Source organism: Polyodon spathula, chromosome 3, assembly GCF_017654505.1.
Source record: "Polyodon spathula isolate WHYD16114869_AA chromosome 3, ASM1765450v1, whole genome shotgun sequence".
Lineage (NCBI taxonomy): Eukaryota > Metazoa > Chordata > Actinopteri > Acipenseriformes > Polyodontidae > Polyodon > Polyodon spathula.
The window spans coordinates 51,751,913-51,764,015 of NC_054536.1; the positions used below are offsets into that span (position 1 = coordinate 51,751,913).

General features: G+C 34.5%; 1 protein-coding gene across 1 annotated transcript in view; it reads left to right on the top strand.

Annotated features, from left to right (window-relative positions):
- Positions 1-10,947, top strand: part of smchd1 (structural maintenance of chromosomes flexible hinge domain containing 1) — an 86,545-nt gene extending 75,598 nt beyond the window's left edge. The window contains exons 42-48 of the mRNA XM_041245386.1: positions 1,495-1,685; positions 3,065-3,174; positions 5,128-5,198; positions 5,926-6,097; positions 8,511-8,669; positions 9,960-10,080; positions 10,462-10,947. Coding sequence (XP_041101320.1) covers positions 1,495-1,685; positions 3,065-3,174; positions 5,128-5,198; positions 5,926-6,097; positions 8,511-8,669; positions 9,960-10,080; positions 10,462-10,558 — 921 coding nt within the window. The 3' untranslated portion in view covers positions 10,559-10,947. The remainder of the gene's footprint in view (positions 1-1,494; positions 1,686-3,064; positions 3,175-5,127; positions 5,199-5,925; positions 6,098-8,510; positions 8,670-9,959; positions 10,081-10,461) is intronic.
- The last annotated feature ends 1,156 nt before the right edge of the window (positions 10,948-12,103 follow it).

A 12,103-nucleotide genomic window follows, 5' to 3' on the forward strand; every position in this document is an offset into this window, starting at 1 on the left:
TGGTGTGCCCAGGGCTATAAAAGGCTTAAAATCCAGCTGTGGTTTATCCAGTCGGGGTATAGGTTGACTGAATCAACCACTAAAACAAGAACAGACAGATTAAGGAATGCATGAAAGCTCCCTTTGTTGGTATTTCCATACGAGTCACCTAAATTCTGTAAATGTTTGTTTTCTTCAGTAGTTCCCTTAATGACCATAAACTGGCATGGTTTTGATTGATGCAGACCACATTTTGTTTTTGAAAGGTTAAAATTGGTTCTAATATCTGTGTACTTTGTTTTATAGCTAATGAAAAAAATCCTTATTTGAAAACCTTCATATCCGCCACATAACCACTTGCTTATTTAGTGTAGAAAATGGAAATCATTTATATGAAGGACTCAACATTTTCTATAATTAGTTTACACATGGATTGACTAACTGAAGTGGAATGCTGTGTAAAACTGATCATTTAAGGGCAATAAGGGTTTTCTTCTGTATTTTGATTTCCCTGGAGTGTTTGCTTCATGTAGTTAACTGCCAGAAACTTCCAGAAACACACTTTCCTAAATTATCTATGTATTTCTCTGGCATGTTTTGGGTATTTCAGTTGTTGAGGTAGAGTAAGACACTAGTTTTTAACATCATGTAAGGAGTATATTGCCGACATTGTCAAACAGCATTAACGATCCAAGAAGTGGTACAGAACACAAAAGCCAGAGCACTTTTTATTTATTTTAATTGCTCTTCCTGCGGTGATCTAGAGGACAGATCTTAAACCCCGGTGCACTAGAGCACACATTTTGAAAACAACTTTGAAACAGACTTTAAAATGTATGTGTTCATTGAAAAGAAAATTACAGGTAGGTTATTTAAACAGTTGTAGCAACACGTGGGGATGTATTATGCTATAATTTTCTGAACCCTGCTGCTTACTCTTTTAGTTGTTTTAAGTGAATTATATCCCTTTAGAACACAGTCTGATTTTAGCAGAAGGGGAACCAGTGGATACTGTTGTCTCTTTTGGCCCAATGTTGAAGAAAAAATACTGTATTTTTCAAAGTCATTGGTTTATAAAACTCCCTTGTAGAAAATACTACATTTTGAAATGAATAGAATATTTACATATTATTGCAGTGCACTGAAAAGGCAGATGGAATTTTTGTTTGTGTTTGTATTTCACCATCAATAAATAAAATCTCATGTAAGCCCATTTGCATTACCACATGTTCAAACTGCAGTAGATGCAGCAGACATGTGGTTTACAAGTAACTTTGACTTATTTTTGTTCTAATCTATATGTAGCTTTTTATAGCCAACTATTGTTTGCTAGGTTGTTTGCATTCAGAGCTTTGTGGGGTTTGTATGTAACACAAATGTTTAACACAAACATAATGGTAAGGCAGCTCTATCTAAACAGAATTCAAGCATAATTGGATAGCTCACATTTTGAGGAAATAAGTTTAAAAAAAAAAAAAGAAAGAAAGAAATTGCAAATGTTTGTTTAACTTTCAGATTGCACACTTGGCACAAATTGAAAACAATGAGGCAGCAAAGGTCATCTCCTGGCACTTAGCAAGTGATATGGACTGTGTGGTTACTTTGACCACAGATTCAGCACGTCAAATCTTTAAGGACACACAGGGACGGCAGCAAGTGCTCCCACTTGACTCAATCTACATGAAGAACCTCCCACTGTGGAACAGGTAAGGAGGAAAGATACATTTGTTTAAGTTTCCATCTACCCTCTGCAGGTTTTGATACTTGCACTAGGTTTTGACATTTACACTAATTGATTCATCATACCAAAATATATTTTACTCATCCCCACTACAGGAGGTGTTGGTGTTTGTCAACCTTACCCTCAAGGTGTAATCTTTCTCTGCATCATTGATGTGATCCATTTGCTCTTCTGGCTAGCTAATTCAGCGTCACTGGAAGGGGATGTCACTTTCAACTACTCAAACAGCTTGAGATGCCGATGTTGTTAATGTAACAGTACCTATCAGTTTGACCTGTGACCTGATAAGGCTTCCATATGGTTTTGTGGCAGTAATTTTACAAAGCCACTGCTAAGCAAGACCATTTGTGGTACTGACTTCATAGTTGCAGTGTTTCAAAAATAAATAAAAAAAAAAAAACACATAATTGGTGAAGAAAAATGTTTTACTTTATTTTTTGGTTAATTAATCACTTTGAAGTAAAATGCCGGGGCTTGTATGCATTGTACAGACATATACCCCGATATGTGTATAGTTGTACAATATGTAATGGCTGTCGTCATGTAATTGTCGTTATGATATCTGACAGCAGGAATTGGGCAGTAGCCATGTATATAATTACATCTGAAACCTTTTCGATGGCAGGGGAAAACAAATATATTGCCTCTCGTATGTGTATTGTTCCCAAACTTCAGCATTCTGTTTAATCAGTAACGATTGGTTTTGTAAGTTCAGAGTTTAATCCTATCCAGCTACTACATTTTCAGTGGATAGGCTTTTCAGTGTTGATTGGAAATAGGATTCATGCTTCTGTAATTTACAATATGTGTCTGCATCCCGTGGGCCATATTAAAAGAAACCCATGATAATTTTGGACATAACACTGCTTATAGTTTGATTCTTTGCTTGTATCGTTATTTTAAAACACTATACATCTTGTAATTTATTTTTGAAAATCTTTATTTTCACTTTTCTCACTAAAGGTTAAGTATGGAAGTATGGGATAGCTGTTTTCATAGTTACAGTTCAAAACCCTTCTTGATGTCTGTAGTTCAAATGCCATTTATAAACACGTAACTGAATCATTAAGTTCAAAACTTGCTTTTTTAAGTTTTGGCTTTTTGGATGAGGACATTAGTGGGGAATACAAAATAAAAGGAAGGGAACCCTTATTAGCTGCTGCTCCCTGACTACTGTTTTATTGATTTATTAAATTAAAATTTAAGTTTTAAACTACAGACATTAATATATTAGACTTAATGCACACATACTAGATTTTAGATAATTGTTTGCCAATTCTAAATGAGAATAAGTACTTGTGAATATTATTTTTATTTTTACATATTTCTGTCATTTTCTACTAGACCGTTACCACATCTAAGGAATGGGAAATGTCACTTTGAACCCATGGGGAACCCTGTGTTTGCTCGAGATCTCCTTATTTTTCCAGAAAATGTGAAACACTGTCAGACAGGTAATGAAGCTAGTTACCATTGAAAGTTAATTGAAATATCTAACATTTTGACTTGTTTTCATTTACTTTTTGGTTGCATTTTAATTTTTCTTTACATATACAATTTTTACATACACATGCATATGCACACTAAATGTAAAAACGTGTGATGTGGTTACTCTGTTTGCATTAATCTGGTTTTACTGTTTCTGTGTAATGAATAACAACAAATATATATATATATATATATATATATATATATATATATATATATATTATATATATATATATATATATATATATATATATATGCACACGATATTTCCATAAATCTTTATATATATATAGCTGGCTCTTATATTGCAATGTCCAAAAGAAAATAAACAGTTCAAACAAGGTTTCAAACAAAAAAAACCAAAGTACATAAGAAATGTCTGTGGGATCAAAGTTTTGCCTTGGGGTTCAGTTTAGTGACGGTCTTGACAGATAAAGGACACCTTTCCCCTAAAGGATGTTTAGAGATCTTCCCCTAAAGGATGTTTAGAGAGCAAAACGTGTTCTGGGGTCTGTCCTCAGTTCCCAGTGTATAGTGAAGACAAAAAAGAAAGATGTGAATGCCAGACGTTATCCCGTTCCGATCTTATTGTAGATAGTCCTCAGAAGTTCTCAGGCAGGCAAAAAAAACAAAAAACCCAACAGACTAAATGGCACATGCTCCCTTTTACCAGCCAGGCATTTGGCCGTTACAGGCTACAGGTGTAAAAGGCCAATGATAGTCTAACAATAGTCAAACCCTAATTGCCTACCTAACCACACCTGCAGCCTGTCGGTCCGTTAACTCCTTGACAAAAAAAATGCTGCCCACAGGTCCATCTGATCATTTCTGGCAACCTCTGTGGGCTCATTTCAAGACTGCCATTTCCTGGTGGTAAACTTGTGAGCTGGCTTTCAATATATATATATATATATTTTTTTTATTACATAAGAAATGTCTGTGGGATCAAAGTTTTGCCTTGGGGTTCAGTTTAGTGACGGTCTTGACAGATAAAGGACACCTTTCCCCTAAAGGATGTTTAGAGATCTTCCCCTAAAGGATGTTTAGAGAGCAAAACGTGTTCTGGGGTCTGTCCTCAGTTCCCAGTGTATAGTGAAGACAAAAAATTTATATTTATTTTTTTTTTTTTGTAGTGAAAGAAAGATGTGAATGCAGATGTATTCACAATTGAAGTTGTGTTGATGCTTAATTTAATTTAAAAAAAAAAAAAAAAAAAAAAAAACGTTTTTCTAAATGTTTTCAGTCAAAGTGAGGCTCAATTAAAATTTAGTCTAAATATTTCCAGACTGTTTCTTTCTTTCTTTCTTATGCCTCAAAAGTATAGAAAATGGCTATTATTCCCCACAAACTTTGCTTTTGTGACCAGGACAGTGATATTTCAAAATATCACTATTTCCAATGGGAAAACAGGCAAATGTGTGTCTTTTAGTTCACATAAAGTCAGAAAAAAACAACATATGAATCCAAATTAACATGTATTTATACTAAAGTAATACAAAAATGACTACAAAAGATTTAGAAGTGAGTAGTTTTTCGAGATTTACGATTATACTGTATTTACAAAGAGACACACATTTGCCCATTTTCCCATTAGAAATAGTGATATTTTGAAATATCACTGTCCTGGTCACAAAAGCAAAGTTTGTGGGGAATAATAGCCATTTTCTATACTTTTGAGGCATAAGCAATTAGGAAATAACACTTACTACCCAGGAACAAAAATTGTGTTACATAGTGTAATAGATCTTCAAGAAAACAGAAACTTCAGAGAAATCCAAGCATTATTATATTGTGGTTGCATACAATTGTTAACATACTAATTACCTTTATACAGACAAATTATTATTGTCTAACTTTCTGTTGTGGATTGGAGTTTTTGTTTGCTTTGTTTAATGAAGCCCTATTTCCTGCTGTTTTAGTCTTTGGAATGCTCCTTGGAGACACCATTATTCTTGATGACTTGGATGCTTCAAACAGTTATAGGAAAGAGGTATGTAAAACATATTTGCTGTAAATAGGATAAAAATAGTTCAAGCTGCTTTGCTGATGGTATAAAATTTGACATAGAAAACATTAGTTATCTGTGAAAATCCCCATTTCTGAAATAATATTGTAAATAGGCCAATAGTTTTTTAGGTTTTTTTTATGAAGAACTACAGCAAACGTTTGCCTTATTAACGCACTACCTGTTACACTGCATTTAGAAGCCTACAGCTGCACAATTTTTAAAAAATGACACCAGCTGCATTAATTCAGAAATATTTCTGCTAAAGATCACTATCCAGTACAAGAAGGGGACATGTCTTGTGTCTGTTGTTTTTACATTGTTTGATAATTGACTGATTGTAAAAAGTCTTTTAAAACATGGACATAAAACAAAATCTAAAATTTCTAGTATTTACTCTTTCAGGAAAGCATTTTTTAAGAACATTTGGGAACATTTGTTGTATAATAACTGATTTTTTAATGTGACCATGAACTTTTTTCTGTTTTAATAAATATTGTGTTTAATAGTGAAATATCTTGAAATACCTATTTTTACACGGTGAAATAAGCAGTTTTATACTATGAACAAAACACAGCCCTATGAATACGCCAAGCAGAAGGTTAATAAAATATTGATATTAAAATGCAAGCATGCCTCATCCTGAAGCAGTAGATCCTAAATTTGCATTTAATATATATTTTTTTCTTTGTTATATCTTCAACCCTCCCAGGTTGTTAAAATAACGCATTGTCCTACCTTACTGACAAGGCAAGGGGACCGTATTCGCAGCAATGGAAAGTTTGGAGGTCTTCAGAACAAAGCGCCTTCAATGGACAAGCTTAGGGGAATGGTTTTTGGATCGCCACTGCCACCCATATACTATACTTTGGGGAAACAAATTGGTTAGTATGGAATGTGTAAAAAAAAAAAAAAAAAAGTTTTTACACAAATTCAGAATTAATTGTGGGGGGGGGGGGGGATTGCAAATGCAGTGATTTTACAAATAATATTATATATATATATATATATATATATATATATATACACACACACACACACACACACACACACACACAGACGTGCTCAAGTTTGTTGGTACCTTTCCACAAAAAACGAAGAATGCACAATTTTCTCTGAAATAACTTGAGACTGACAAAAGTAATTGGCATCCACCGTTGTTTATTCCATATTTAATAGAAATCACACTTTGCTTTTGATTTTTTATTCAACATAATATTGTAAATAATAAAACAAATGAAAATGGCATGGACAAAAATGATGGGACCGCTAGCCTAATATTTTGTTGCACAACCTTTAGAGGCAATCACTGCAATCAAATATTTTCTGTAGCTCTCAATGAGACTTCTGCACCTGTTAACAGGTAGTTTGGCCCACTCTTCCTGAGCAAACTGCTCCAGCTGTCTTGGGTTTGATGGGTGCCTTCTCCAGACTGCATGTTTCAGCTCTTTCCATAGATGTTCGATAGGATTCAGATCAGGACTCATAGAAGGCCACTTCAGAATAGTCCAATGTTTTGTTCTTATCCATTCTTGGGTGCTTTTAGCTGTGTGATTTGGGTCATTATCCTGTTGGAGGACCCATGACCTGCGACTGAGACGGAGCTTTTTGACACTGGGCAGTACGTTTCGCTCTAGAATGCCTTGATAGTCTTGAGATTTCATTGTGCCCGGCACAGATTCAAGGCACCCTGTGCAGGTGCAGCAAAGCAGCCCCAAAACATAACAGAGCCTCCTCCATGTTTCACTGTAGGTATGGTGGTGTTTTCTGTGAAAGCTTAATATTTTCATCTGTGAACATAGAGCGGATGTGACTTGCCAAAAAGCTCCAGTTTTGACTCATCTGTCCAAAGGACATTCTCCCAGAAGGATTGTGGCTTGTCAATATGCATTTTAACAAATTCCAGTCTGCCTTTTTTATGTTTTTCTTTCAAAAGTGGAGTCCTCCTGGGTCTTCTTCCATGGAGCCCACTTTTGCTCAAAAAGCGACGGATGGTGCGATCAGAAACTGACGTACCTTCACCTTGGAGTTCAGCTTGTTTCACTTTGGCAGTTATCCTTGGTACTTTTTCTACCATTTGCACTATCCTTCTGTTCAATCTGGGGTCGATTTTCTTCTTGCGGCCGCGCTCAGGGAGGTTGCCTACAGTTCCATGGACCTTAAACTTAATAATATTTTCAACTGTTGTCACAGGAACATCAAGCTGCTTGGAGATGGTCTTGTGGCCTTTACCTTTACCATGATTGTCTATTATTTTCTTTCTGATCTCCTCAGACAACTCTCTCCTTTGCTTTCTCTGGTCCATGTTCAGTGTGGTGCACACAATGATACCAAACAGCACATTGACTACTTTTCTCCATTTAAATAGGCTGAATGACTGATTACAAGATTGGAGACATGTGTGATACTAATTAAAGAAACTAATTAGTTTGAAATACCACTATAATCCAATTATTTATTATCTTTTCTAAGGGGTACCAACAAATGTGTCCAGGCCATTTTAGAATATCTTTGTAGAATAAGCAATAATTCATCTCTTTTCACAGCTTCTTTGCTTTATTCTATGACATACCAAAGGCATGCAAGTATACATGATAAAATAGCTTTCAATTTCATCACTTTTCAGGAGGAATGAAGCATTATTTCAATGAGCTGTAAGGGTACCAACAAATTTGAGCACGTGTGTGTGTGTGTGTGTGTGTGTGTGTGTGTGTGTGTATATATATATATATAATATATATCTAATATATATATATATATATATATATATATATATATATAAAATTCTAACAATTACAAACTAGCTTACTGGACTGACAATAAATAATAATAATTGAATTGTCAGAAGTAATTGTTGTCAAAATATCCTTCAGTACTTATTCATAGTATTTGTGGCTATGCCCAAGCTTTTCCATAGTGTTTGGTCATGTATAGAGTGTCACAGTACATTTTTTTTTAAGCTATTACATCTGTATGTGGTTGATCCCTTTGATTTCAGCCTGTCAGTAGTAACTACCGTGACTCAAAGTACACTGCACTTTTTTTAACCCTATAACTCAGTAATTTTTACTGTAATTTTTTTTTTCTGATACTAATTTACATTGCAGGTTGTTTGTAGTGGATGTAGGTCCTGGTGATCTACTTTAGTGATTCAGATGGCTTTAATTTTGCATGGCTTTTGTTGTTGCCCAGCCCTAAAATACTGCTGTTTCTGTAGGGATGTCTGTGTCGCTTAGTGCTGTACATATTGGCAATGCTGTTGACATCACTGTCACACATACTTTTTTTTCTCTACAGATCTGCTTCAGCAGTACCGCAGTGCAGTAATTAAACTTGGTAATGTGAAAGAAGAACTAGATCTGCAGCTGAACTACCTCCGTTCACCAGAAATGCTTCAGAAACGAGATGAACTTAACTCGCAAGAGAAACAACTCAAAGATATTGAAAAAAAATTAGGTATGTTGTCATTTTCCAATAATAGAAATTGTCTGTTTTTTCTTTTCTTTTTTTGGGAGGGTGGGGCAGCAGTATTGTACTCAGTGCATCTGGAGTTCATCATGTTTCATAACTCGCAAGGGGCATGCGAGTGTGAGGCTTAAGAAAAAAAATCTTCAGGATTTTGTACACCAAGGCAAAAAGCTGTATAGAACAGGCTGGAGATTTTTTTTTTTTTTTTAATGACTTTCAGACCAGAATTCATGCCTCCGTGCTTTTTAATCAACCAGGGAAAAAAAAAAATCTTCATTTCTCTGACAGGGTTGAATTGTTCATTTTACAGGCTTAAATACTCAAAATCAAGTAATACCCTGTTTTCATACTGTTTGGCACATTCAGACAATAACAAGAACATATAGTACTTCATTGTATAAACCTCACGTACATGGTATTTTTTTTATTAGACTTTTAAATGTACAAGTATTATAAAAGTATTAAATGTTCAGTCTTCAAAAGATTTGTAAATGTTATTATACATTCTTGAATTACTCTTGAGAAAACCCCTAATTACCATGAATAATCTACTTCACTTTATAATGTATAATTAGGGCTTCTAATTTTCACCCCCAACATTACACGCTTGCGTGATAAAGAAGTAAATGCTTGTAAACACTCGCAAGGTTTAAAGCCGTGTTACAGTTAGATCGAGAATATTGACAGTTGTTAACTTCATAAACCATTGTACTTTTTGACTACATTGCCTTGGAATATTAGTGTGAAGGAAAGGGAACATGTTTCTTCAGTTAATGGTTAGTGTTTGTTTTTTTTGTTTTTTTTAATTATAAAACATTAGCTGCTTTAAGAAAGCTTTGACAGAAATGAAAGTATGTGTTCTACATATAATCACTCATGTTAGAAAAATTAGTGTTAAGAGAATTTGGGGAAGTGACCGAAAAGCAATCTTAATAAAGTATGTTAAAAGTGAAAACCCCGAAAAAAAACAATTAAGGCATTTACATGAAACTCTAAAATAGCTAAAAAATAAACACCAATGTTTTGTGGGGTTTTATTTATTTATTTTTTTTATAAACACCGGAAAACAAGCCCTATGTATAACCCCTGCCTCAAAATAAAATAATTAGGTTCTCGTCTTTATAAACCATTCTGTCATATATGGATGGATGCTTATATGGATGTCATCAAGGATGCTTGTTTGTGTTCACTAAACCTTGTGTTTCTGTTTGTACCTATAAAACATGTATAGAGCCACAATATTTATTTATTTATTTATTTATTTATTTTTTATTTTAGGTATGACACCAGCAAGGGGAACCAATGGCTCTGGATTCAAACCAACAGTATTGGACATGGCTGATGGTTCTCCAGTCTGTACAAAAAGAACAAGACGAGACAATTCACGAAAAACATTTAGGTGGGTATTTTCAAAACATTTTTGCAGGAGTCTTAAAAATAATAAATCAATAAAAAAAAAAACTGTTGAAATAGCAAACAGATGCTATAAATAGACATGACAAGTGTGAAAAAAAGTACACAGTGGAAAGACCATAGGCATGCCATTAATTTTTTATGGGTGTTTATTGACGCAGGTATACTGTATAATTGAGTGTTTTAGTTAATGGGGCCATTGTACTAAAGGAAGGAACTACTGTATGTAAAGTATAACTGTTTTAATTAAATTATATTGAGGTAGATTTGGTTTAATATGAATTTATATCTGGTAAATCTGTTTTGTTTTTTTAGTGGTAAAAAAAAAAAAAAAAAAAAAAAAAAAACTTTGTTTTTCCATCCACAGCTCAGATGAGTGGATTTCCCCTCCGGTGAAAAAACTGCATTTGACTTCTGAATCAGAAACCAGTGACAGTGTGGTGAAAAGGAAGAGAAAGTCTTAAGCCAAATAGGTCATCAAAAGCAATAGCAAATCTATGGACATTTTTAAATATGATAACAAATACAAAAAGAAGTTATTCAGATATTTAAAACTGGAAACCCCAGTGTTTTTTGTATATTTAATTGTCTAGTGTTATTTTATGCTTCTAAAGTAATATACATGTTATCTTTATACCAGGAATAGTTTCTTATGTTTTGGTTTTTTTCTTTGTTCTTCAAAAAAGAATGCCTGGAAGAAGCGATTACATCTGGTGAACATTTTTGCAACATTTTGTACACTCACACATTTTCTACCATGTTTTTAGGCATATAGTTTAAAAGTGGATTGTTTTTTTTCCCATAAAAAGCGATTACAAAAAATAAAACTTACTTTTGAATGCCTAAAATACAATCATTTCTTTTTTGTGTGTGTTTAGTAGTGATGTGTGTGTGTTTGTGTGTGTGTGTGTGTGTGTGCTTGTCCTGTGTGAGGAAAACTGTTAGTTTTTATTAAATTGAATTGTTAGTAAAACCTGTGTGTTTTGTAATTATGCTGTGTGAATGAATTATATTTTCCAGCTACAACTTGTTTTCAGTCAAGGTTTCAACCATACCAACCTTTTCCTTGTGGTCTTATGTTGATATTTGCCAAATATTACTGCACAGTGTGCTTCCTACTTTTTCCCTGGTTTAAGGTAGATATGTCTGTGACAGTTTTTATTTTTTTTAATTGTTAAACTACAAAAAATAAGCTTATACTATGAGCATAATGTGTATGCAGGTCATGTTACTGTTAGTTTACATTTACTGCCATGGGAGGGTATGTTTGAGTCTAGTATCAAGTTTATTAAATCTGTTTGTATAGGCTGTTGTTGTTCTTGTGTCATACGGATCTTCTGCAGCATTAAAGTTATTTGGAAACCTGCTAAGCACAATAGTTTTGCAAAAATTCAGAAAGTATCATGACACAGAGCATACAGAAAGGCAATTATGTTGCCTTACATGCTTGAATTCTTTGGCAGTATTGTTATAATATTTTTAGACCAGTGAGACTGAAATACTGCCTATGCTGTGAAACTGTTAACCATAAAAGGGAAAGCCTGTACAAGCTCAAATGACTTAAACTAGAAAGATTGTCAGGAAGACTTTCCTCTATTGAGCTGGCATGGACACAAATAGTTAGGTTACTTACCGTAACCCTGGTTCCCTGAAAGAGAAGACGACACCAATACTTTTGGGATATGCCTACATTAGGTAGGTGTTCACTGAGCATTTTATGTCAGAGCTGCCGATAGGCCCCTCCGAGGAATGATGTCCTTGGTTCTGTCTGCCGAGGGAATAAGCAGTATTTCTGCAGAGCTCACTTTCTCGTTTGCATCAAACCTGCGAATGCTACTGATGCGTAAGCGGACAGCATACGAGGGACACCGCACTACTGCCAGCTAGTGTTGGTAGTGTGCACCCTCAAGAACCCCTGTGCCTAATGAAGGCGTAGAGGGATGTACCACATTGATTTGGTAGAACCCGGTGAATGTATGCCCAGTTAGCCGCACTACAAGTGTCAGTCA